At 39.7% G+C, this 27,977-nt stretch overlaps 3 protein-coding genes and 1 pseudogene across 4 annotated transcripts; all 4 read left to right on the top strand.

Moving 5' to 3' along the window:
• Positions 1-977: 977 nt before the first annotated feature.
• On the top strand, positions 978-4,996 carry LOC109006887. Of its 2 annotated transcripts, none has more exons than XM_018986307.2 (4): positions 978-1,250; positions 1,538-1,617; positions 3,634-3,826; positions 4,574-4,996. In XM_018986307.2, exons 2-4 carry the CDS (start codon positions 1,564-1,566, stop codon positions 4,702-4,704), a joined length of 378 nt encoding a protein of 125 aa, XP_018841852.1. In that variant the 5' UTR covers positions 978-1,250; positions 1,538-1,563; the 3' UTR covers positions 4,705-4,996. The 2 variants fall into 2 exon arrangements, with proteins under 2 accessions (XP_018841852.1, XP_018841853.1); XM_018986308.2 differs by having other exon boundaries at positions 1,024-1,254.
• Positions 4,997-6,807: 1,811 nt separating this feature from the next.
• Positions 6,808-13,854, top strand: LOC109006888 (nuclear pore complex protein NUP133). The gene is made up of 8 exons (XM_035683125.1): positions 6,808-7,113; positions 8,280-8,404; positions 8,622-10,454; positions 10,739-11,460; positions 11,543-11,695; positions 11,999-12,335; positions 12,477-12,550; positions 13,056-13,854. Exons 1-8 carry the CDS (start codon positions 6,923-6,925, stop codon positions 13,602-13,604), a joined length of 3,984 nt encoding a protein of 1,327 aa, XP_035539018.1. The 5' UTR covers positions 6,808-6,922; the 3' UTR covers positions 13,605-13,854.
• Positions 13,855-20,422: 6,568 nt separating this feature from the next.
• LOC109012725 lies at positions 20,423-24,584 on the top strand (annotated as a pseudogene).
• A 169-nt stretch (positions 24,585-24,753) lies between these two features.
• On the top strand, positions 24,754-26,703 carry LOC109012622 (chlorophyll a-b binding protein 151, chloroplastic). The gene is made up of 2 exons (XM_018994340.2): positions 24,754-25,023; positions 25,792-26,703. The coding sequence occupies exons 1-2, from the start codon at positions 24,878-24,880 to the stop codon at positions 26,441-26,443; spliced, it is 798 nt and encodes a 265-aa protein (XP_018849885.1). The 5' UTR covers positions 24,754-24,877; the 3' UTR covers positions 26,444-26,703.
• Positions 26,704-27,977: the final 1,274 nt, after the last annotated feature.

Raw genomic sequence — 27,977 nt, 5'->3', positions numbered from 1 at the left:
TGAGATGATAAAATATTGTTAGAATTTTATTTTTTAATATTATTATTATTTTGGGATTTGAAAAAGTTGAATTATTTATTATATTTTATGTTGGAATTTGAAAAAGTTGTAATGATGAGTTGAGATGAGTTGAAAGTAATTGATGATCCAAACGAAGCCTTAGTTTTTCCAACGTATCTCCCTAAACATCTTGATTAATCTTAATTAACCCTTTGGTGTTTGGTTGGACCAAGTTGATTTATCATCATCTATGACGAAATTAAGGTCAACAATTCTATCATACATATTGAATATATATATATATATATATATGAGTGGTCCTGGACAATGATAATGCAACGCAAGCAACGATAGTGTACACTTGCTGCACATGCACATGTATTGGAAGCTAGGCATCAATCGGTGCATATATATCCTCACCTAGCTCGATCCATAATGCATGCTATTTGTTCCATCATCTAAGAATTGACGGTCTTGATTTAGAATCATGTTGGGCCCACTTGTCAAAATCATAATCTTCTGGATGTTAAGCTCAGAGTGAAGACATGGTTGGCCCACGTGGGACCAACCTACAATCCTTTAGGATGGACGTGTGTCTCTGAATTCGTTTGGTAAATTGGGCCTTAGAATCATTAGATTTCTGATGCATATATTAATCACTTTTTAATGTAGGATGGGTGCCGAAAGGACAACCTTTTGCCCCCACGTCATAAAACATAGCTTGTTTAAAAGTTTATTTTTATGTCGTATATGAGATTTTTACATTTAATCTAGTTTTTGTCATTAATTGGCTTTTTAAGCAGAATATATATATATATATATATATATATATATTCACATCTTGATTTCAAGAGAAAAACGCAACTTGAGATTCTCTGGAGTTCTTACTTCTGATCTTACATGGTTTAGCCCATAGATTATTGCTTAGCCTTAGCATTGATTTTATTTGATTCAATAAGCCTTGAGAAAGATAAGTAAGGGCAGAGCATCAGCATATGCATATAATTCTGAGCAGAAAGGCTAAAAAGTGAGTGATTACTGATTCACTGTATTAGTTAAAAAGAGAGAGACCCAATAACCCATCCAATCCATCAATCCCCATTAATATTCGAGACCCACAGAGATGGCCGAAACCAAACCTCTCTCCCTCTCTCTCTCTCTCTCTCTCTCTCACTGTGAGTGAAAGCTTCATCCCTCAAATGTAGAAACTTTATACCTCAAATTTTCCACACGCTGACCATTCTCTCACGGTAGGTAATCACTTTCACCTTTCTCTTTTACAGTGTTCGTTTGATTCCCCCATTTTAGAAAAATGAGACTAGAGTAAGAGAAACAGAGTAATAGGGATCTTATGACTACCTCTCATTCCTATGTCTGTTTTGATTATTACCAATTTTGTTTTCTCTCCTTGTGTTTCCTAGGGAATTTAGCAGAGCCCATGTTAAAGAAAAGGCTTCCTTTTTTCTTGTTTTGGTCCTGAGCTGAAATTCAATTGAATTTGAGGTCTTAGGTCTCTGTTTTGTTTCAAATGATTTAGGTATTTTTGGGGGATTGATTCGGGAAATGAGCAAAGAACACCCACCTGAGCCTCTGGATTTCTTCATTTGGACTGTTGAGGTATACTCTCTCTCTCTCTCTCTGGTTCTAATATAATTTTGGTCTTCTGCTTTCATGTAGATCTTGTTTAATTTTTATGGGTTTCTCTGGGGATACAGTAGAATTGCTTGTTTGACATTCTTGTGCATTGCTGGTACTTGGTAAATTGATTCTTCTTGCTTGATTGCTCGTTGGTGTGCAGTAATTGATTGTCAAAATTCTGGATTTATTTTATTTTATGTTTTGGTTTAAGTTTGGTTGGGATTTGGGGTATTGGTTGAAATTTCGGTATAATGTTGTTCATTTTGATAGTTATGTGGAATGGAGCAAGTATGAACGGGGAAGTTTAATTTTGGTTGATGATCCTGATGTCATAAAGTATTATTCAACGAGTCTAACAACAGAAAGAAGGCTGTATTGATTTTGCTTAAATTAACAAGAATAAACACTGTTTTTGGTCCCTGAATACACAGTACGTTCTACTGTAGTCCCGAGACTGTATAATGTTCTAATAGCTCTTGCCTTTATAAATTTTGAGCAGTATAGTCCATTCATCCAAAAACGTGGTGATCCATGAAAAAATGGATGACTGAAATGAGCCATGTCATCAATCTTTTTGATGGACTGGTCATTGATCTGGACAGAAGGATTATGTTTCTTACAATAAAGACTTGCACAAATGAAATTGGATTTCTTTTTTATTTTAAGGAAAACTTAGAATTTTCCCTATACGTTAAAACTGAAGTATGGTTTAGCCATTTATTAATCTCTAATTACATACAAGCATGGGATTTAGTTAAGGCCCGTAGGGTACCCTATAGCAATCTGTGCATACCTATTTTGAACTTGTGGATTGACACATGACACTTTATTTCATTGTCATCCTGCTTGTCAAAGTTTGCTTTTCCAACAACTGGGACTGGTAGGGTACATGGACACATTACTTCATTGTCATAATATGCTTGTCAAAGTTTACTTTTCCAACAACTTGGATTGATAGGAAATGACACACCTGAGGACCCTACTCGGTTCATTGGAAAGGAGTTTTTTTTAATCATACATTCAAGCTGTCTAATTGTAATTGTAAGGTAATGCTTTTAGGTGTTGCAATTATTGGTTTAGCGTTCAAAAGCTACTGAGCTCTCACATAATACTTGATACATTCCTTTCGTTCTTATGCTATAACTACCTAGTTTCTTTGTTACCATAGCACGTATCTACCACATAATGGATGGATTCAAATTGTCTTGGATGCATGCTTGGAAATTGAAAGATACATGGGTTAGGTATTAGCTTCAGCTTCATAGAAATTAGGATCTCCTACGAAGATGTGTATGGCTACTGAAAGGGGACTAAGAGGAAATAATTATGGGGATAAAGATAACAGAAGTTCCTTCAATTGGTGGTAGTTCATCACCATAAGAAGTAGTGTTAGACAACGTTGCTAGAGTGGAGTGGAAGGAAGATTTGGATCACCATGAGGGTGTTGAAAATTCCTGCAAGTGCCCTATAAGATGAACATGTCTCTAGTGTTTTCAATCAGGTAGAGAATACCTAGATATAAGTACTGTAACGGGATAAAGATTTCAAAGGAAGTTGCTCATGATGATTAAAAATATATGTTTCTTCTTGCAAATGGGAAGTGCTTTGAACTAAGTTGCTAGTGATGGTTCTCTCTCTTATTTGTGACATATGTAGCAGTCACCGCATTGACTTTACAAAGAATTCATGATAGGATATAGTCAGCAGCCTTGTGAATCCTTATAAAATAATGAGATAAGTAGAAATATACTTTTGTTTCATTTACTTGTCTGTGTAAATCCTAAGAAATTTAGCTGAACATTATTTGCTGACAGAAATGAACTTGGAAATAAGCTTATTTACTGCTATTCTGAAGACATGGTGACTCATATGTGACTCTCATGGATAAAAAGAAAGAAAGAAAGAAAAAAAACATAGTGACATATTTTTTTCACTTATAAAAAAAATATGGCAAACTGACATGTATCATGCACAAATCCTTTTCTGTCTTTCCAGGATGTTGGTTTGTGGTTGGAAGAGATAAATCTTGGTAGTTACCGGCAGATTTTTAAAGAAAATGGTGTCAACGGAGAATACCTGGAAGGCATGTCCATGTTTACTACTGAGCAGATTCTACGGTTTATAAGACGATGCCACATGAAATGGGGAGACTTCATCACTCTGTGCAAGGAGCTCAGGCGGATTAAAGGTCTCTCTCTCTCTCTCTCTCTCTCTCTCTCTCTCTGTATTTTCATATTTCTATGTGTATTTTCATTGGGGGCAAGATGCTTGCCCTAAAAAATTGTGGCCTTCATGGTGGTGTCAGTAAGAAGTTTCTCCGGTTTGCGAGAATTTAATAAATCCTGCTACATTTTAGAAGTGTTATTGTGAGAGATACCTAATTAGGTTGGTACTTTTTGCTTTTCATAACAACCTTGTCATTATTATTATTATTATTATCACAACCACCTTATAATGCCTCATTTATAAACCTGTAGTCTTGGTGTTTTGGAAGAGTATTCCTAAGACACAGGTCGTGTGCTTTGCCACATTTACCAGTCTCACCTTCTCTAGAGGACCACATTCGTTACCTTAGTAGTTACTACCCTAGTATTCCTAAGCCATATGTGCACACAATTTTTTAATTTTTTTTCTGACAATAATCTCGACGTAATAAGTTTTTCCAAAATTAAAGACAGAACAACATGATTTTCTTAGTAGTGCCATTTTTCTCTCATAACAACTTCATCTTCAATTGCAAATGATGCATAATTTTTTTATTTAAAACTATTGTTAGTTTATTTGTCATTGTTACCGATGCAGTATTCCCTTAGTAGATAATGAAATGTAGTTTTCTAGAGGAACAAAAATGTGTGCTGATTGAGGACCATGTTTTATCTTGGACTGTAATCTAGTTATGAGTTATATGTAATAAAGTAGTGTACTACATCTCCAGTGGCTTGCCTGAAAGGGGAACAAAAGGTCCGCCGGCCATGGTGGGCTCCATCTTGCCTCTCGGTATTCTTTGTCAAGGTGGCAAAACACAACAGAAAGTCACGAGTTGTTTCCTTGAAGCTGGAACCGTGATGCAAGATCAGCTCTAATATGTATGTAATTTTTTTGGTTTTTAATTTTCTAAATGTTAGAGAACAGAAAGTAGGAAAAAACAACTCCCCCTCCCCCCCAAAAACACTTTTTGGTGTCATGAATCGGGCAAGGTCGCCTGTTTGTTCTCCTCTAGAGAGCTATGTTTTACATACAAGCCGTTTTATGTGTTTAATTTCTGTTGTTTTTAATAGTTGGATTCTGTCCAAATCTGTGGACAAGAACACGATGAAAGCCATGTTTTGAGTAATCAATGTAGTCCCCATCTATAAAACAGTACTGATACTTACTTTTCCTATTCACAGTAAAAGGCCTGTTAAGGATATAATATTGGAAGAAATCTCTGTATCAACCCATGAAAGCTCTGATATGACAAATAAATTTTTAGAATTTCCATCTCACGGGTTGAGATAGGGAGTGTCCTTGTACCAGTTATATAATTGATGTTACAAAATGAATACACCCCTCATTTTAAAGGGTCTGTGCATGAATGCTTTACTTTGCGTAACAATACACTAAAGAAGGAGAAAAATAAGCTTTTTATAGATAGACTTTGCTAAACTATCCATTTCACATATTTTCTTTCTGCGTTTATGTTGCTGCATTTACTCTAAAGGCCCTCAAGAACAGAAAAGAAAAGCATGTTCGTGGGGGTGGTGGCATAGTAGTGAGAAAGTAGTGAGAAAATATTGAATAGTAGGGAATGAGTAAAAAGTAATAGCCACTTTGGCCAGCCTGTGGATGAAAAACACATTTGAGAAAAACTTCCTAGATTATATTACTATCTCCACCCAACAAATTTGATGATAAGAATATACAAATCAAAGTCAATCCAAGCCATCCACACGTTAGTTCATTAATCTCCTATCTCAGTATCTCATATCTGTAGCCTTGTGAACTACCATACAAGTACCCTGTTGTTCTTTTTTATCAAAATAAGAATAAGAAAAAGGTCAAAAAATGGTTCGGACGTGAAGAAAGCAATGGAGACTGAAGGGTTCTTTTCCTTTGGCATGGGCTTAGGCTGAAATTCTGAGCAGAAATCGGGCCAGTCCTAAGCCTATATTCCATGGTTTCCACCTGTGAGCCACAATTTTGTTAATAATTCATACTAATAATAATTATTGGTGTCAATTGGTTTAATTTGAAAAGTTATCTGTCATTAAGGTCATTTGGATGGTGAGATATTTTGAGATATTCTGTGAATAATATTGAAAAAATAATGATAGAATATTGAATAGTAATGAAAAATATGTGAAAAGTAATAATAAAATAATAAATAGTAGTGATGTATTATGAGAATATTTGAAAAAAATAATAATATAATATTGAATAGTAGTGAAAAGTAAGTAAAAATTAATAATAAAATAATAATTAATAGTGAGATATTCTGAAAATACCTGAATATCCAAAATCGAATACTTCTTTTAAGTATCAAATTCTATATCCTATTTTTTAGTCCCCAAATAAAATAATCCTATAATGAATGGAAGTAATTCCAAGAACAATCAAATTTATAATTTTCCAAATTTAGCAAATTAAAAAAAAAAACTTGCAACTAAAGATGATTTTGAACATGATTAGAATTATCTATAAGTGGGAATTTATCAAGTTACTAAAACTTTATTTGTATTTTCTAAAAAAACTTATCCAAAATTTGTTACATAATAGAATGGGAAATTGAAACAAGTTAGTAAAAATCTAAAATGAATCAACATTTTAGTGTTATTTAAACTTTTATACCACACTATTCAAGCGGCATAATTTGATTAAAAAGATTTAATCTTTTAAATTAAATTATGCAGAGAGGATGGTGTGTGATGTAAATGCATTTTGAATGAAAAATGCTAATTTGTCATTGAGTTTGAGGCTAGTATATTTTATATTTATTTTTTAAATATTTTAAAAAATTTCTGCTAGTAAATTTTTGTATTTTCTTAAATATTTTAAAAATATTTTAAAAAATAAGAATAAACTAACAATCGCACCTAACAAGAGCTGGATGGTACAATAGCATCATCTTTGTTCGGATTTTAAAAACCAGTGGTACTCTGGTAGAATACCCTGTAGTCGAGCACAGCTGATCGTTCCCATCGTACCGCTCGCCCAAACTCCGAACTCTTTCTCACTCCAACTTTCAAAAGTTCAAAAGCCCTAAACCCCGAATTGCTCTCGCCTCTCAGCTCTGGGAGCGACCAAAATGTTCTCGCCTGGAATAAGGAGGTCCAATGTCAGCTCTCGAAACGAGCGGAATCAGGGGCACACTGTGCTTCAATCTCCCATCACTCCTCTCTCAGAGAACCGCCGATCCTTTCTTCAAAATTCGGTCCCGGATCGACCCAGCACCGGTACGCCTGCTCCTTGGGCTCCTCGCTTGTCCGTCCTCGCCAGGTGCACCTTATATTTATGTTTTTTTATGGGCATGTTTTTATGCATTTGTAATTGTAGTCATGTATGTCTGTGCGCTCGCCGGTGAAGCGTACTCGTGCTTTGATTTACTTATAACGCTGGTGTTTTAATTTTGAACTGTGATGTTATTTTTGTCGTTTTAATTGTAAGTTTATGGTTTTAAAGAAGTTGGGTTTTAGCAGTTTCTGATTAATCACTGTTTTTCTAGAAATGTCTGTGAAAGAAATAAAGATACATTTTTTTTTTTTTTGGGGGGGGGGTTATGATCTCACATCGACCAAGTATGAGATTGGTTGGTGGTTTATAAGTCTTTAGGCACCATTCCCTTGTAAGCCGATTTTCAAGGGTAAGTTCTACCTAATGAGTTCATAACAAATGGTATCAAAGTCACCCCACGTATTCAGTCCATGTTAGCACAGTTGCAATCGTGCGGCATGGGAGGTGATGCCAGCATGTCAGTGTTCGTCTGGGGCTAGGAAAGACCTAGTGCACAACCAGCCCGTGTGAGTGCCGGGACCGCTGTGGACGTTGGCTATGGAGCGTGGTGGTTGTTACGATCCCACATCGACTATGAGATTGGTTGGTAGTTTATAAACCCCTAGGCACCCTTCCCTTGTAAGCCGGTTTTCAAGGGTGAGTTCTACCTAATGGGTTTTCGGGCTTGGGGGGGGGGGGTTCGAGAATTTGAGGGAGGATATTGGGTTTTGGTGTGGAGCTCAGTGGGTTTTGTTGAATTGGCGTGGCTTAAGTATACGGGCAGAAAACAAAATTTTTAGTTCCTTTGATTGGAGTTTTTGTTTGCAATGGGTTTCGAGTTGAACCTGGGTGATTGACTGTGCTAATGGTTATCATGGGTGAACTTGGTTTATATGGAACTGAACTTGGTTTTTAATGTAAGTGATGGGGATGTTTGTTTATCTATTGGAGGGTGCCTTCTTCTTCTCAGTTGAGTAAGAGGGGACGTTAGTAGTGTTAATGGGTGTTGTAATATAGTGTAGGGATCCATTAGTTTAGATATTCTGATTGTAATGTGTCTTGAGTGATTGGTATGCGATGTAGAATTTTGAGAGTCTAGGGGGTTGTGTTGTTTAGATTTCTGTTTGCCAATATGATGACTAATTTTAATGCCTGTGATGCTATTTAACTAGAATTCCACCAGTGAACAGAAGTGAGACAGGGGATGAGGCAGATCCAATTAAACCCGTATATGTTGGAGAGTTTCCGCAAGTGGTCCGTGATGAACAGGCCGGTTTGCTGCAGAAGCATGTTCCTGGTTAGTATAGCTGGCTCCATGAAACTCAACTATTCCAAGATTATTTAGAATGCTATAGTCCTTTGAGAGATGTGCTTCTGGGGATTGACTCAGGAGGTAAATGGTAGCATGGGGTTTGATAAATCAAAAATTTCTTTCTTATCAGGATGGAAAGTGAGGGGAAAAAAGCATCCTTTGATAGAGTCAGTTTCTAAACTCTTGTATTCTTTTATGGCAGATGATGCTTTTATATCTGGTGGAATGGAAAAGGGAACATCCCTTGCTTGGATTATCATTGGAAACAGACTCTTCATTTGGAATTACTTATCGCCTGCTGCTTCAATGAAATGCATTGTTCTTGAAATCCCTTTGAATGTATTAGAGAACAGAGATATTAACAGTACTGACCGGAACTGTTGGTTGCTTTGTGTTGTCAATTGGGAAAGCACATCGAGGAGAACAAAGAAAGTTGCAAAACATTGCAATTCTGCTGGCATTGTTTTGTGTAACCAAAACACCCGAACTATCATATACTGGCCTGAAGTATATTCTGAAGGTAGAACTGCTCCTGTTACCAGTTTTGCATCTACTGAGGAGTTAGAGGTGACTTCTTCACATGAAAATGGAAAGGCCAACCCAAACAAGCAGCGACAACGTATTAGATGTGGAAATAATTCAACTGGATGGAGTTCACTGAACTCTTTGATGGCTTCTGCATTACCTGGTTCTCAGCATGCCTGTGTTGCCCTTGCATGCTGTTCGAATGGTGAGCTTTGGCAGTTTCACTGCAGTCCCACTGGCATTCACCGTAAGAAAATATACGAGGATAAACTGACTTTACCATCCCAGGGGAGTGACAGTGGTCAAATTTTATGGAGCAAGGGGTATCCTAGGTCATTGATCTGGCGTTTTTCACATGTTTCTATAGAGGGCTCAAATAGAGAGTTTTTTCTGCTGACTGATCGTGAGATACAGTGTTTTAGCGTTGATATGAAACTTGATATACGCGTGTCAAAGCTCTGGTCCCATGAAATTATTGGTACAGATGGTGATGCGGGGATCAGGAAGGATCTGGCTGGTCAGAAGCGAATATGGCCTCTTGATTTGCAGGTGGATGATCACGGAAAAGTGATTACCATTTTGGTTGCTACCTTCTGTAAGGATCGGGTCAGTGGTTCAAGCTACACACAGTATTCTCTTCTGACAATGCAATATAAATCTGGGGTGAGTATGGAGCCTACACATGAAAGGATTCTGGAGAAAAAAGCTCCAATCCAAGTAATAATTCCAAAAGCAAGAGTAGAAGATGAAGATTTCTTGTTCTCGATGAGACTTCGGATAGGAGGCAAGCCTTCAGGATCGGCAATCATACTTTCTGGTGACGGAACAGCAACGGTCGCCCATTATTATCGAAACTCGACTCACCTCTATCAGTTTGACCTGCCTTATGATGCAGGAAAAGTTCTAGATGCTTCAGTTCTTCCTTCTTCAGATGATGGGGAAGAAGGGCCATGGGTTGTACTAACCGAGAAAGCAGGAATATGGGCAATACCTGAAAAGGCTGTTGTACTTGGTGGAGTTGAACCACCTGAGCGAAGCTTGTCACGTAAGGGGAGCTCAAATGAAAGATCTGCTCAAGAAGAGACACGGAACCTTACATTTGTGGGCAATATTGCTCCTAGAAGGGTTAGTTCTGAAGCATGGGATGCTGGAGAAAGACAAACGGGGGCTTTTACTGGGGTTGTACGTCGAACTGGCCCAGATGAAGAGTCAGAAACTTTGCTTAGTCATCTTTTCCATGATTTTCTTTCATCTGGACAGGTTGATGGTTCACTGGAAAAGCTAAAAAGCTCTGGGGCATTTGAAAGGGATGGAGAAACAAGTGTTTTTGCACGGATGAGCAAATCAATTGTTGACACTTTAGCTAAACACTGGACTACAACCAGAGGTGCTGAGATTTTGGCCATGGCTGTTGTATCTACCCAACTCGTGGATAAGCAGCAGAAGCATAAAGCATTTCTTCAGTTTCTGGCATTATCCAAATGCCATGAGGAGCTGTGTTCTAGACAGAGTATGTGCTATTACCTATTTTATATGACAGTTTATATATGTTTTGGAAGCTTAGGCTTAATGATGATATTTTATTGATCTTGGTGTGTAGCTTAGGTATCTTATTATGAGTTCTGGTGTATTTTCAAAGTTACGCCGGCATTGAGTTTAAGGCATTTTGAGTAGTGGGGTTGATCTGGGGGGTGCAACTCTTGCTGCTGATTATGATAAGGGGAAAAAAAAGAAATTAGTAAAGAAATAAAGAGAGAAGTGACGTATATCTGCCTAAATTGCATTTTTTTTCAGGATATTCCTTGCAAATTATCTTGGAACATGGTGAAAAGCTTGCTGGGATGATTCAATTGAGAGAACTACAACATGTGATTGGAGAGAAACGTTCAACTGGGGTTGGCTCCTCCCATCCGAGTGCAGAACGCCAAATGTCAGGTGCTCTTTGGGATCTTATTCAATTAGTTGGTGAGAGAGCCCGCCGAAATACAGTTCTTCTCATGGACAGAGATAATGCTGAGGTGTTCTATAGTAAGGTTTCCGATCTTGAAGAAGTATTTTATTGCTTAGACAGGCATCTTGATTATGTAATAAGCATAGAGCAACCACTTTGGATTCAGATACAAAGAGCTTGTGAGCTCTCAAATGCTTGTGCCACTATAGTTCGCGAGGCTATACAGTACAGAAATGAGAATCACTTGTGGTACCCACCACCCGAAGGCTTGACACCATGGTATTGTCAACCTGTGGTACGCAGTGGGATGTGGAGCATTGCGTCCTTCATGCATCAGCTGTTGAATGAAACATCTGGAGTTGAGTTGTCAGCGAAATCAGATCTGTATACCCATCTAGAAGTACTCACTGAGGTTCTACTTGAGGCATATGCTGGTGCTGTCACAGCTAAGGTTGAGCGTGGTGAAGAACACAAAGGTCTATTAGATGAGTTCTGGAGTAGAAGGGATACACTCCTGGACTCCCTTTATCAACAAGTTCAAAATTTTGTGGATGGCAGGCACCAGGTTAATACATTTCCTTGTTAAAGATGGCATCATTGTCCTGCTGCTGATTATGTACACATCCTTAAACCTGTTTTGTTTGCAGGATCTAAATAGAGGATTTGAAGAGCAAAAAGAAGAAATCCGCAGGAAGCTTTCTTTGCACTTGCTATCCATTGCCAAACAGCATGAATGCTACAGAACTTTGTGGAGAATATGCTGTGACCTCAATGATACAGCCCTACTTAGAAATCTTATGGTATGGAAGCGGTTTTTCAATAGTTGCTTCTTTGCCCTTTTCATGTGCTAAATTGCAGAATTTGCTGCTGATTTTCACTATTTATATTTACTCAATAAGAGGCATGAAATTGAAATTTAGAGTCCAGCTTCTCTGAAGCATTCTTTACAATTGTGTCTTTTGCGTGCTTATATATCTGCTATCATCTAATGAATACATATATAGTCATCAATTTGTAGCTACATATGTCTTCTGCACCTTGATTTTCTAGTCTTATTTGATGCTGGTGTTTCTTATCAAGTGTTTAAATCATTTTCCATGCAGCATGAGAGCATGGGACCTAATGGAGGCTTCAGTTACTTTGTCTTTAAAGAACTGTATGAGAAGAGACAATTTTCCAAGGTTCTAAGGCTTGGGGAAGAGTTCCCGGAGGAGTTATCTATCTTTCTAAGACAGCACCAGGAGCTTCTTTGGCTTCACGAAGTGTTCCTGAATCAATTTTCTTCAGCTTCTGAAATTCTTCATGTATTAGCTCTTTCTTGTGATCAAAACTCTATTTCAGCCACTGAAGAGCAGGCAGACCTTGACAGTATTGATTTCGAACCCAAATTGGTGGACAGAAAGCGCCTTTTGAATCTCTCAAAGATAGCTGCAAGGGCAGGTACAATTTTCCTGTCTTGCTGGTCAAAGTGTATTTTAGTTTTACTGACCGGCATGTCAATACTATATTAGGGACCTTTTAGTTGTACAGACTCAAAAAATTTGTTTTGAATTTTTGTTCTGATTATACTATTAACTTCAGCCACAGGTAAGGATGCTGATTCTGAGACAAAGTTGAAGCGCATTGAAGCTGATAGGAAAATTTTGAAATTGCAGGTGTGCTTCTATTAAGAATTCCAATTGGTTGCCATGCTTCATCATTAGTTGAAGGGTCTTCCTAGTTATGTTCCCTTTTTTTAATGCGAGGTTACTTATTTAAGTCTCAGAATTAATAAATAATGTCTTTAAGTGTTTTTTTTTTTTTATTATATATCCTATAACTAATTTTACCTTCATGAGGTTTATGAATATAAACCGAAAGATCGGGCTGCTATTGAGGGCCATACTTTTTCAATTGGCTTGACACAATGGGGTTCTTCTAGACTAGTGGTCATTGGACACAAACCTCCTCCCCCCAGGGAGGGAGGGAAGGGAGGTAAAAAACTGTGGACTGCTTTGCTTTATATTTTCTAGACTTTCTGTCCATTCTAGGCAGTCAACATCTGATCCTTTATTCCTGCAGGATGAATTAATACTACTCCTTAAATGCAAATTTGCTTTATATTTTCTAGGCCTTGTGTCCATTCTACGTTGGCCAACATCTGATCCTTTATTCTTGCAGGAAGAAATGATACTACACCTTCCTACTGACGAAGAAAAGCAACATGTTGAAAGGCAGCTCCTACGTCCAGAAGATCTTATTAAGCTGTGTCTTAAAGGTCAAAACGCAAAGCTCTCCTTGTGTGCTTTTGATCTGTTTGCATGGACCAGCTCCTCCTTTCGGAAAACCCACAGAAATCTCATGGAGGAGTGTTGGAAGAATGCTGCCGATCAAGATGATTGGAGTCAACTGTACCAAGCATCTATTGCCCAAGGATGGAGTGACGAGGAAACCATACAGAATCTTAGGGAAACTATGCTTTTCCAGGCTTCCAACAGGTGTTATGGACCCAATGCAGAAACCTTTGGAGAAGGTTTTGCCGAAGTTATGCTGTTGAGACGAGAAAGTGTGGAGCCTTCTTTTTCTAGGGATCTGGGTTCTTCTGTTGAGGCAATACTGATGCAGCACAAGGATTTTCCTGAGGCAGGCAAGCTGATGCTGGCTGCTATCACGTTGGGGAGTGTACAGGACGATACCAGACTGGAAGAGGGTCCTTCTCCAATGGAATGACATTGATAAGGATGCATTATAGCTAGGAATTGTCAGCTTACTTTGTATTTGTAGCAGATGTTTTTCATTACTTTTTTCCCATCTTCACTAGAAAGCATTACCATTTAATTTTGTCTTCCCTGGTGGAATAGTTGTGGCTCTTTGGAGAAGAAAACATGTACCTGATTGGATGTGATGCTTTCGAGAGTTTGTTGTATTATCGACGAGCCAGATATTAAGGAATTATGAAATTGGCAGCTTTGTGTTTATATCTTTGTATCTTGGGGTTTAATGATTAACTGTTCCTCTTTCTGTCTGCCGTGTCATTTTAGCAGATCATCACAACTCATCGAACCCAAGATTGCATGGTTTATTGACTTCGTGGGCTGCCACTAGATCTTGCAACTTACCCAAGCCAATACAGCCAGAGGCCTCAATTGTCTTTTCAGTTGCTTCACAATGGCAAACCCCTCCCCAAAAAATGTTGTAGAGAAGATTTATTTTGGATTTCATGAAAATTAAAATATAAGTATGCTTGTGTAGTAGGCACAAGACTATGCTTGTGAACCAGCATTATCTAGTGTAAAGGAACAATCATGGTAGGCTTAGGGGTATCTTCATAGCAGAGTGGATTTTGTGTTTAAAATCCTATTTCTCGAATTCATATAGAATGGTTCTCTTCAGCTATCTGACCTTGAATTATGCCAAAATTTCCCGGAATATTCACAGGTACGTAAATGCTACATACAGCTTGCTGGAATGAACAAAAATGCTCAAACATGCTTGTAAATTTCTATTAAGCATAGAAAGGAATAGAAGGAGAAGTGTTCGATAGAATGCTTGGGACACAAACAGTTTTTTCTTTCAAAGCTCTCTCTTGTATTTCCTTCTGTTACAGTAGAGTATATATAGTATTTACAAACAGTGCAATATACTACAGCTGTCCTATAGAAAGTACATCTGTTATTCCTCTGTCATTGTAGGTTTGCTACACACGTGTAGAGCGGCTGTGTTGGTCTGAAGGGCTGCTGTGTTGCTCTGAATGGGTCTGAAGTGCAGGAGCAACAGAGTTTGATGCTTCAACAGATTGAGAGGAGGCAAGGGCCTTAATACCCTCCCGCGATTCAAGCGGCACATTAGCAAGTGTGAGGCTTGATCGTAGTTGAAGAAATCTGTTGGTAGAGAGTGGTTTAGTCAAGATGTCAGCAAGTTGATCTTTGCTGGACAGAAATGAAACCTGAAGTGTCTTTGCAGCAACCCTCTCACGTACAAAGTGATAGTCAAGCTCTACATGTTTAGTACGGACATGAAGTACAGGATTCACAGATAAATATGTTGCACCTAAATTATCACACCACAAGACACGGGAATCAGACAAAAAAATACCAAGTTCTTTTAACAGGGACTGAATCCAAATAACCTCGCATGCCGTGTTGGCAACAGATTTATATTCTGCCTCAGTGGATGAGCGAGCAATGGTTGCTTGTTTTTTTGAACCCCAGGAAACCAGGTTCGCACCAAGATACACACAAAAACCTCCTGTGGACTTTCGATCATCGGGGCATCCGGCCCAATCAGCATCAGAGAAGGCAGAAACTTTCACAAAAGAGTGAGACAAGAATAAGCCTAGGTGTTGAGTATTTTGAAGATAACGCAGTATTCTTTTTACTGCCTGCCAGTGGGAAATTCTAGGGCTATGCATGTACTGGCAGACTTTATTCACAGCATAAGATAAGTCAGGACGGGTAAAGGCTAAATACTGAAGACTCCCGACCACACTTTGATACAATTGTGGGTCTTCAAATGTGGACCCATCAATGGCAGATAATTTCACAGAAGTGGACATGGGAGTGGACAGCGATTTGCATTTATGCATGTTAGTCCGAGAAAGTAAATCAGCTATATATTTTGACTGTGAAAGAAACAGACCATTAGAGACCCTAGTAACTTCAATACCCAAAAAGTAATGCAACAAGCCCAAGTCTTTAACAGGAAAGGAGGAACTCAGAGATGCAATAAAATCAGCGATAAGTGTGGAACTAGACCCAGTTACAATGATATCATCAACATAAATTAAAATATAAATGCAATCAGAGTTAGTGTGCAGGATAAACAATGAATTATCAGACCGAGAAGCATGAAAACCTAGTTGAAGTAATCGATCAGTGAGTTTTGCAAACCAGGCCCGAGGGGCCTGTTTTAAACCATAGAGAGATTTTCTTAGCTTACAAACATGTGTGGGATGATCGGGATTGATGAAACCCGGCGGTTGTTGCATGAAGACAGCCTCCTCAAGGTCCCCGTGTAAGAAGGCATTCTGCACATCAAGTTGATGGAGAGGCCATTTGTATGTGACGGCAAGAGCAAGAAGGACACGGATTGTGACGGGCTTGACGACAGGGCTAAAGGTTTCGAAGAAATCAACGCCAGGCTGCTGATGAAAACCCTTCGCAACAAGTCGTGCTTTACGGCTTTCCAAGGTTCCATCAGCGTGCCTTTTGGTCTTCAAGACCCATTTTGAACCTAAGACGTTGAGATTGGAGGTGAAAGGGACTAGGTCCCAGGTTCGGTTTTTTAAGAGGGCATGGAACTTGATCTGCATAGCAGATCTCCACTCCGGATATTTGGAGGCTTCAGAAAATGAATAGGGTTCTTCGGGAGGTGGTCGGTTCGAAGAAGGAAGGAAAGGTAGTGTTTCCGTGAGGGATAGAGAGGGTCGGGGTGGAGGCCAAGGGATGGTGCCGTCTGTTCGTTGTTTGGGACAGTGTTTAAGAGCACGGGAGCGAGTAACCATGGGGTGAGAGGGAGGGGGTAAGGTTATCTGAGAAGGAACTGAAGGTTGTTGAGTGAGGAGAGGAGAAGACGAGGTTGCGGGATTAGGAGAGCTCGAGGGATTGGAGTTGGCGGCAGCAGAGGGTAATGAGTTAGGGTTCTGAGAAGAAGATGAAGTGGGTTCGGGTCGTGATGGGCTTTGGGCCGTGGGTGAAGGTATGGGACAAATGGGCTGAGACGGCAGGATGTTAGTTGGAGAGGAAGGTGTGATGAAGGCCGACATGAGGGGGGAAATAATGGGCCTGTGGAGATCCAAAGCTTCGGGATTGAGGGGGGCAGCAAATGGAAAAAAATTTTCATTAAACACAACATCCCGGGAGATATATGTACGACCAGAAGAAATGTGATAACAAATATAGCCCTTGTGGTCTGGGCTATAGCCCATAAAAACACACATTTTGGATCTTGGGTCAAGTTTGTGTTTATTGAAAGGTCTTAAATTGGGCCAACAAAAAGATCCAAAGACCCGAAGAAAGAGATAGTCCGGAGGGTGGCCCATTAAGACTTCGAAAGGAGATTTGTTGTTAAGAAGAGGGGTGGGCATGCGGTTGATTAAATATGTGGCCGTTTGAAATGCTTCGACCCAAAATTTTTGTGGGATGGATGCATGAGAGAGCAAAGAGAGTCCGGTCTCGACAATGTGACGGTGACGTCTCTCAATACTCCCATTTTGTTGGTGAGAATAAGGACAAGTAACACGATGAATAATTCCTTGGGATTGAAAAATAGGTCGTAAGGGACGAAACTCTCCTCCCCAATCCGTTTGAATAGAGACAACATTCTTAGAAAAAACATTACTCACATATTGGAGAAAAGCAAGAATAATAGAGGAAACATTTGACTTAGATTGCATTGGAAAAAACCACAAATATTTGGAATAATCATCTAAGATAGACAAATAAAAGCGAGATGAATTACTAGATAAAACTGGGGCGGGGCCCCATACATCAGCAAAAAGTAACTTAAAGGGTTCAGAGGAGACAGTGGGGGATATCGGGTGAGGGAGAGCATGGGCCTTTGCTGTTATGCAGCTTGGACAGAAGGCTATCTCACGAGTGGATGTGGTAGGAAGGCTAAAACGCTGGATGGTGAGATTGGTAACACGAGTTGAAGGGTGACCAAGCCTTTCGTGCCACTGAGTTGGAGATGTAGAAACCAGGAATGCTTTTGGAGTGGATGTGGATGGAGATTGGGATGCAGTGATGGTGGATGGCAGAGTATAGAGCCCATCTTCAACGAGTCCCTTGAGTCGAACCGCCTGGGTAGCCGAATCCTTCACAAGAAAAAAATGACTGTGAAATTCAAAATACACATGATTGTCAAGGCAGAATTGCCGAACAGAGAGTAAATTTCTAGAAATGGAAGGCACATGGAGTAGATTATGAAGGATAAATTTGCCAGAGGGAGAGTGAAGGTGAGCCGAGCCCGAGTGCTGAATGGGTAGGGTGGAGCCATCACCGATGCTCACTTGGTCGGAGCCTTGGTATGGAGTGGAGTCCAAATTCAGATAGGCCAAGTCTGCAGTGAAGTGATGAGTTGCAGCAGAGTCCGGGAACCAATTGGACGTCGAAACATGAGGGGGCAATGCTGTAAAGTTAGCTGCAAGAGAGGATGGTGCAGGGGCCTGATACGCATGGTCGAAGCGATAGTAACAAGTAAGAGCAGAGTGCCCTGCCTTGCTGCACACTTGGCAATAGAGGCGCGTATCAGGTCGATTCTGAAAGTAGTTGGATGTAGAGGCAGCAGCGTTGCGTCCACCATTACAGCCACCACGGCCACGACGACCACCACGAAATGAAGAGTTGCGGCCCCTGTGGGAGGACGAAGAGCCTGGAGAGAACTTGGAAGTGGTAGTGTTGGCAGAGAAATGAGGACCCGAAAGCAAACTTTGAGTCTGATGGGCCAAACGAGATTCGTGGTTGAGCAAGAAACTATAAATTTGATGCGGTGAGAGAGGGTCTGGGCGAGTGGTTAAAGCCGTAACCAAAGACTCATATTCAGTCCCAAGGCCAGCAAGTAGATAAACCGAAAACTCTTGGTCTGTGATGGGATGACCAGCAGCTCCTAAGGAAGAGAAGAGAGATTTGGCTTTGTTATAGTAATCAGTGATGGATTCAGAACCCTTGCGTAGAGTAGCGAGCTGATATTGAGTATGAAACACATGAGCATTGGATTTAGCCGAAAAGAGATTATGGAGTGTCGTCCAGACTTCATGGGACGTGGTACAATCTAAAACTTGGGAAAGGACCGAGTCCGAGAGAGAAGAGTTAAGAATGGATATGAGCAACTGGTCTTGTAAGACCCATTTCTTGTGCTCGGGATTTGGATTTCCATCAATGAAGGTTGTGGGTGACGGTATAGAGCCATCAACATAGCCAAATAGTTGATGGCCTTTCAAGAAGGGTACGATCTGGGCTTTCCAGAGGAGGAAATTTTCAATGGTGAGTTTGATATTGACAAACTGTGTAGCAGACGAGATGAGGGTGGGGAGGTGGGAATTTTTTTCTGGAGTTGTCATTTGTTGGGTTGGACGTTAGTCACTGGCTCTGAGATACCATATTAAGCATAGAAAGGAATAGAAGGAGAAGTGTTCGATAGAATGCTTGGGACACAAACAGTTTTTTCTTTCAAAGCTCTCTCTTGTATTTCCTTCTGTTACAGTAGAGTATATATAGTATTTACAAACAGTGCAATATACTACAGCTGTCCTATAGAAAGTACATATGTTATTCCTCTGTCATTGTAGGTTTGCTACACACGTGTAGAGCGGCTGTGTTGGTCTGAAGGGCTGTTGTGTTGCTCTGAATGGGTCTGAAGTGCAGGAGCAACAGAGTTTGATGCTTCAACAGATTGAGAGGAGGCAAGGGCCTTAATAATTTCCAATTCATTTTAAAAATGTTAGCCCAAATTAAACGTCATGAAATCATAAAAAATGAAATGCATAGAGAGCCGCGTGATGACGCAGATCAAGTTTAACACAACTTCATCTGCCACTCCACCAGGCTAAACGCGTTTGTGACTTTGAACTGGTCCGCTTACAATTCTAGACTCTCTACGGCCCTCTGCATGCTCTACTTCGACAAATTTTCCACCATACTTTATCCCCTTACGCGTATAAGATGCCATTATTTTCGTGTCATTCTTTTTTTTTTTTTTGAATGAGCTTAAGATAAATGGTGTTTTCACCATAGTTTGGAATTACTGTAGGAAATAAAACTTTTCATGGTAGCATTTTTAATTGTAAGTCTTTATTATAAAGCTCTACAATTAAAAAGATATTTATTGTTGGGAAACATGAATCTAAATCACTTTTAAAATTAATTACGATAGTTTTTCAAAAATGTACCACTACCATTATTTGCGGGAGCTTTTCAATAAAAGTTTTAATTTTGTGCTTTTTAAAAAAAAAATGCACTTTCAATTTTTTTTGGGACTTAAAAGTACTTTTTATAAAATTTACCAAACATATCATTTTTTCTTTAAAAGAACTATTAGATTGTTAAAATTATTTTTTAAACTTTCAAACTCAAACGGATAGCATAACTTCATTACGTTAAAAGAAAATGATAAACCTACAAGTAATCTATAACTATTTTACAACTCTATTTTTTTTTTCCTCAAAAGAGGAGGGACGACCAATGTAGCTTTCTCCTCTGTGCGTGATTCTAAAGGCTCCCACTCACTGCAACATATTCAATTTGAACTATAACTATTGACCGCGTTCACTCTTATTTTCCCGCAGGACCTAATTAGGCTAAAGGCTTGCTTGGCGTTCTATAGCATTGTCTTCATCTTTATCTACTTTAAAGTATCTTGTGAGACTTCCTATTTTCTCTTTATTTATTTTTTTCCAGAAACGGCAAGAATTTTTTTCATGTTGAGCTCAAAAACTTATTCATGTTTAATATATACCAGCTGCATCTATTCTTCTTGAAATGAAAGCATAAACATCTTGTTATGTTTTCACGTTGTTTGCACATTTTTAACTGCTTTAATTCTAAACTTGCAGGGTGCTTTCTGCCGTTAGAAAAGAGGTTTTCACCGAGCTAGCAAATCCCCCCTTCCCGGTTCTGTTTCTGACATCATCCTCGATCCTCCATTTTTGAGGAAAGGTTGTAGACTAATTGTAAACTTAGTAGAGTAGTAAACTAGTTGTAGACTAATTGTAAACTTACCATTTTCCCATCCAGAAACATGTTCCAGAATGACCCTCATCAATCTGGTGATGGTGATGGTGATGGAGAGAACAGTCTTATTGCTGGCTTACTCGTCACAAGTACCATCGCCACCAGAACTGCTGCGGGAAAATACAGCCGGCTTTGGCGTCGAAGTACTCTATGTATAAGCTTTGCCATTTCTCTCAGAAGGGGCCCTATTGGTGAAGAACCAACAGTACTGCCCTCGCCATCTTCTTGTCTGCCTTATGCTCCTTGCCCCCAAGAGCCCGCACCGGCCTCTGCTGGCTCTATACAAGGGAATCTAACCTCCCCGGATCAATCCATCCATGTAATCGATGTTCGCTCTGACAAAGGGGAGGAAGAGATACACGAAGAAGAGGTCCTTCCACACAATCGGATTGTGCAAGATCAGGACGCTGTTCGGAATATAGTGAAAGAGAGGGACTTGAACTCTCTTAGAAAACTCGGTGGCGTTGACCGGGCTGTGACACTTCTGGGTTCTGATCTGCAGGTAGTTATTAATAAGTCTAGATTGTTAGCTAGAGGCTAGGTTAAGCTGTTAGACAACGGTTTAATCTATTGACTCACTTGGTTCAACAGGACGGGATTGATGGCAGCGAAGTCCAACAAGCATGGAATACAACCAACAACGTCCCCATTGATGAAAAAGGCTTCTGGCACTTCTTCCGGGACGCTTGTTTCACTTACCAAATTGTTCTCCTCTTTATCTCAGCTGTGTTAGCCTTTGCTATTGATATCAAGGAGCACGGACCCAAATATGGATGGCATGACGGGGTCGCCATACTGGTTGCGGTGGTCTTAGTTGTTGCAGTATTTTCAGTAGGAAAGTTTCGCCAAGAAAGGAAAAGGAAAAAAACTCTTTTTGAGAATATGAATAAAAAGGATGTAAAGGTTGTAAGAAGTGGAGAGTTAAAGAATACTACCGTTTCTAATGTTGTGGTGGGTGATATAGTAGTTTTGGAGACGAATAATCATGTTCCAGCTGATGGTTTGCTTGTGGAAGGGGAGGACTTGGAGGTGGACGAGGTGTTGAAACGCAAAATCGATCGTGATCAGAACCCGTTTCTCTTCTCAGGTTCAAAGGTTAAAAAAGGTTGTGGTAGGATGCTAGTGACATCGATTGGTGACAATACAGCTATGGGCAAGGCGCTGAGCTTGGTGACACACGATCCTGAGGAAAAGACACTGTTACAAGCTCGGATCGAGAAAACAAATGATTATATTGAATTTCTTGCTCTTTCTGTCAGTGTGCTTATTGCTTTTGTGATGGTAATTCGCCTCTTCTGCCATAGGCAAAATAGCAGTAAAGATTTGCCAGAACCTAAGGGGAATGTTTCAGTGGACATGGTGATGAAGATCTTCGTGAGAATTTCCCTGATATCTCAAGGAAAGATTTGGATTCTAACCAGTGCTCTCACAGCAATGGTAATAGGAATTCAACATGGGATGCATTTTGTGATTACAATCTCTCTTTGTTACTGGAAAGAAAAGGTGGAACCATCTGAGGCAGACATTCATAATTTGTCTGCTTGTGGCACAATGGGGCTGGTCACGGTCATCTACGTTGAAGCGACTGGGGGTCTAATGTGTGAAGAGGTGACGGTCGACAAAATTTTTGTCGGCGAGAAAGATATCAGCAACTATACTATGAACTCTGAAACTGATTGCTTTGTTCATGAAGCTTTGCATCAGGGACTTGGTTTGTCAGTTCTTGTGCCTGAGATTTTTGTTGGTCCGTCCACCCGTGCACTTAGTTCTTGGTTGAGTTCCAAAGCAGGTCTGAGTACGGAGGATTTGGCTCAAAGTTTTGACATTCTCGAGTATACAAAATTAAGCTCTGTCAAGAAGGTTGGTGGTGTTTTGATGAGGAGAAAAGATAAGGAGGACCAAATTCTGCACTTGCACTGGAATGGAGCCGCATCGACTATATTGAGAATGTGTTCACACTACTATGACAGCAGGGGTGTAAGTCATGCTATACGTGAGGATCAGTTAAACAAGTTTAAGCAAAGGATTAAAGGTATGGAGGATGATGGTCTTAGACCCATTGCCTTTGCTCATAGACAAAATGAGAACCAAAAACTTGTCGAAGAGGGGTTGAACTTCTTGGCACTGGTGGGTCTGAAATATATGTGTCAGGAAGAGGCTAGATCAGCAGTGAAGGGTCTTAGGAATGCTGGAGTATGCATCAAGTTGGTTTCAGAAGATGAGCCACCAGCAGTGAGAGCCATAGCCTGTGACTTGGGAATCTTTAGGCCTGGTTCAAATGATGTGGAACTTATAGGTGAAGAAGCTAAAGAACATGGAAACATTGAGAAAGTGGAACTGGCTAATGTGATAGGTAGTTGCCTCCCAGAGGACAAGCTTTACATGATACAGAAATTGCAACAAAGGGGTCATATAGTTGCTTTCTTTGGAGGGATGACCACAAGTGATGCTCTAGCTCTGAAAGAAGCCAACTTAGGGATTACTATGGATGGCTTGAGCACTGAATTGGCAAGACAGAGCTCTGATGTTACTCTCACTTCCAAACGTTTTGATTCGTTAGTTACCATTTTGAAGTATGGTAGGTGTGGGTACCACAACATTCAGCAGTTCAGTCAACTACAGCTCACCACTTGCATCTCTGGACTACTAGTAGCCTTAGTGACCACAACCATTACTGGGAACATCCCCAATAACAGGACTTGCATTGTTTTGGGTGAATTGGCAAATGTGCCTTCTAGGTAGCCAAGCAATGTTAATGGAGTTAAAAAGCCAGGAACTTCGAACCAATAAACCAGTTATTGGACCTCAATCACTTATAACCAAGGTCATGTGGATTAACATTGCCATTCAAGTCATATACCAGGCTTCCGTGTTTCTGATCTTTCAGTTTAAGGGACAAGACATACCCAACATGAATGATGATATCCGAGAGGCAATGATCTTCAATGCATTTTTCCTGTGTCAGATATTTAACCAGTTCAATGCCATGGATCTAGGGAAGAAGCAAGTGTTGAGCGATGTCCTTCATAACTGGTATTTTTTGGTGACTTTGGCTGCTGTTATGGCCATGCAGGTTATGGTGATTGAGCTTTTGGGTATTGCGACCGGTTTTGTGAGGTTGAATGCAGTACAGTGGGTTTCGTGTTTTCTTGTTGCTGCACTTTCATGGGGGTTTGATTTAGCCTTAAAGTTCCTAGCCAATGTCTTCACTAAATACTTACTTGTTGCTGCTCTATTTTTCCTCATGTTCCTTTTCTCCGCGATGCCTGGACTAGTCGATGTTGTCAACCGGTATGATAATATTCCATCGGTTTGTGAATAAAGCAGTCGACTTTTGGTCGCCTTTATAAGTTGACTTGATTAATATGGTACGTTTTGTAAAATTCTTCTTATTGTAAAATAAATTTATCTTTTTGTAAATATCTTTATAGACATAATATTTATCATTTTCAGTTCCTTTGTAACCTTGATTAACTACTTAGTCAAAGTATGCGCTCTCTCTGAGATGTGAAAATGTGCCGTGGCAATGATACCCTGTTTCTATATTGCAGCTCCTCAATCTAAATGTGAAACTGTTTGGTTTTCAATAAGCTTCTGGGATACCTAAGCAGAATGCACCGTCCGATATTTATAAACCAGAAAGAAATTTGCCTTCAAGTCAAAAGCACCTACACTGATCAATGCTGCTAATTAGGGAATAACCCTGCTATGAAATCATCTAAATCTAACTCTTTACTGACTTCTAATTAGAATTATTTTGTCAAAGCACCATGTAGAATAGCTATAATAAATCATTGATTATGATCTTCTACGTTCCTTTTTTAGGCTATTTATATCAGTGGCCTGGCCCTATTAAGTAATTTAACTCTCTAGCATCCATGCATTAATCTAGTTTCTGACTTGGAGACATGCATGGCCAGGCTATTGGGCTGTGGATTTTGTTCACGAAGTGGCAGTAGCCCAGCCCCAAGACATCTGTGGCTTGTATTCACTATACATGTGGAGATAAGACATCCCACCAACAAGATCTTTCACTGCCACATGGCCTAACGTTAACCTCTATCTCCCCCAAAAAAATCGACATGGAAATCTACTTCCAATATGAGAGCCAATAGAATGCTGCTGACGTGTAGATATCCTAATCCACAACATCTGCTCATCCCCATTATAATCTCGGTCCCCTCTGCTACAAGTTCATAGGCTTCTTCAATTCAGACCCTCTCAGTTGCAGCAGCATACAAACCAGCCAACCAAGAATTAAGCTTGTCATAGATCATGGCAACCTCCGCCATCCAAAGGTCAGCCTTCGCCGGCCAGACCGCTTTGAAGCAATCCAATGAGTTGGTCCGCAGGGCTGGTGGCATCGGTGGTGGCCGTGTTACCATGAGGCGCACCGTGAAAAGTGCCCCACAGAGCATATGGTAACTCCTAATTAATTGGTTGCTAGTTGAAGTCATTTTCATTTAGGATAAGCATCCATATTTAGAACTGTATGCAAGGTTTGATTACCAATATACATAATACATATTTCCCTTTAAATGGCATGGCCGAGATTAGAAGGCAAACTAATTTCTTTCTTATGCATGCAAGTTTTTTAGGTCTAAGTTTTAGTTTGGTTACTTTTAGGCTTTAACAAAAATAACACGCTTAAATTTAGCTCCTGGAGGCTGGAACAAGCGGGTTTCTACTGCTTTCTTCGCTTTGAAAAATGCAAGAGATCTAGCGCTAGCCATGGCTCACCTTCGCATGACTTCTTGAATGTAAACCTAAAATTCACTTACCAACCAGTAATTTTTTCCAAATCGTTCATCTCTTTATTAGTATTATTTCAAAAGCTATCGAGGCATTTAGATGTCTATGACCATGATGGGTTTGACTAGTAAATTCAGTCTGGATGATGATCATTTCGTTAGTGTTGCCGACTTTTCTTATTTAGTAATGAATAAAGATTGTCTTGACTCGTGGCCACTAAAAAAAAAAAAAATCATTCTGAAGAAACTTCCATTAATCTTGTATTTTTGTTCCTTTTTTTTCAGCATGCCATGTATTTTAGTTCAAACCACAGAAACATACACTATGTCAGAGCAAACTGTCTTCACATGATCATTCCGAACAATATATAAAATTTGGTCGATCGTATAAAAGAAAAACCCGTATCATAATTTATCTGTGGTTGATATGTAAAACAGGTATGGCCCAGACCGCCCTAAGTACTTGGGTCCATTCTCAGAGCAAACTCCATCATACCTGACCGGTGAATTCCCCGGTGACTACGGCTGGGACACTGCTGGCTTATCGGCAGACCCCGAGACGTTCGCCAAGAACCGTGAGTTGGAGGTGATCCACTCCCGATGGGCCATGCTTGGAGCTCTGGGTTGTGTCTTCCCTGAAGTCCTTTCAAAGAATGGTGTTAAGTTTGGCGAGGCAGTATGGTTCAAGGCCGGTGCCCAAATCTTCTCTGAGGGTGGCCTCGATTACCTTGGCAACCCAAACCTGGTTCATGCTCAGAGCATCCTGGCTATCTGGGCTGTTCAGGTTGTGCTCATGGGTTTTGTTGAGGGCTACAGAATTGGTGGAGGACCACTCGGCGAAGGACTCGACCCAATCTACCCCGGCGGTGCCTTTGACCCACTTGGACTGGCCGATGATCCTGAGGCATTTGCAGAGTTGAAGGTGAAGGAGCTCAAGAACGGCCGGCTGGCAATGTTTTCCATGTTCGGTTTCTTCGTTCAGGCTATTGTCACCGGAAAGGGCCCGATTGAGAACCTCTACGACCATGTTGCTGATCCGGTGGCCAACAATGCATGGGCTTATGCCACTAACTTTGTCCCCGGAAAATGAGCAAATCCAAACAGATACATCATGATGTCTCTGCAGTTGTAACATTACTCGAATCTTCTTAATTGCCTTTGCTGATGTTGTCTTGTTGTTCCTCTGTGCTGATGTATTAATAATTTAATACTACTACTGCCACCGGTAGAAACTGTGTCTGCAAATTACTATTGTATCAGTACTTGAAGTTAAGACGCTGATCTTTGGGCTTCATGAGCTTGTATTGTTGCTAGGGATGGATATGTGATATATCTGAATATTCCCTCAAACTGAAGAGTACGCTCTTGCAATAATATATCGTCATGTTTTAAAAGGGAATATATATATATATATATATATATATATATATATATGAGATGGTTTCTCATTTATATTAAGGTACGTACGTAGAGGCTGGCATGGGAAAAAGCCAACAACTTTTGGAAGCTCAAGGTGAAGTCTAGTTTATTATATATCCTATTGAATATTTTGGTTTTGGAGTTTTAACCAATTAAATATGCAGAAGGATATTCGATGATCTCATAAATCAGCTACTTGCCTTGCTATATATACATATATCAATCGATGATCTATACATATTTGGAATAATTTATAAGGACGACTCTCATGACGAAGAGTACTCAAAACCAGCAAGCCGTAAATTTCTAGTCATAGCTGCAATTGATAAAGATAAACGTGGATAGCTTCTTAATTGCATGAACAAAATTGTCAAACGAGTCAATGTCAGTCTCTCGCTAGCTATCTAGCTATATAGCTATGACTCTCCAGATCAGCTCCTTGGCTTTCTCTCCATATATATTACAGATGAGTTTTATTACGAATAAATAAGTTTACGTAATTTATATTTTAAATTTAAATTAATATTATTTTTAATAAAATTTATTTTTTGACTAATCATATTAAATAAGTGTGTATATTAATATGCATAATCGTGTACAAATAAATTTTTCCATTATAGATAATATATGAGGCAAGCATGTCATGATCTCCTTATTTAATATACTGATTATCAATATGCATGTATGGTCAAATTAATATCAAGAATATTTTTGCTTGATTTCTATTTTTTTTTTTATCTTATATATTAAAGTTGGGAAATTAGATAGATAATAATTAAAACTCATTTCTTTAAGAATTGACCGGAGTAGTAGCTAGCTAGCTAGCTAGTTCGCAAACAATCAAATTTGACACGTAACTGTGCTGCCATGGTTTCTAGATCAACCGCTAAATGCATGAAGTCCTCCAAATTGCTGTACGTACCTACGTGGACATACTTGCAATAATATTATAATTAATACTTTCGAGAAAGTCAAGGTCGTCCAACAACGGCCTTGCAATTTGGGGCTGTAATGGGTAGGCCGCCATGCATGCAAGGTCGAATTTGATCTAACATATGAGCTTTTGGGGCAGATTTGATATGGGCCAACAGATTAAAGTCCATTGAACTCATGGGTGATTTGCGCTCTCTCTCTCTCTAAGCAAAAAACATACTGTGGATGTTCGTCTCGCTATCCTCTAAATGCATAATTAGAGTCCACATCAA

The sequence above is a fragment of the Juglans regia genome, chromosome 1 (assembly GCF_001411555.2).
Source record: "Juglans regia cultivar Chandler chromosome 1, Walnut 2.0, whole genome shotgun sequence".
Classification (NCBI taxonomy): domain Eukaryota; kingdom Viridiplantae; phylum Streptophyta; class Magnoliopsida; order Fagales; family Juglandaceae; genus Juglans; species Juglans regia.
This window is presented reverse-complemented; position numbering and strand designations above follow the sequence as displayed.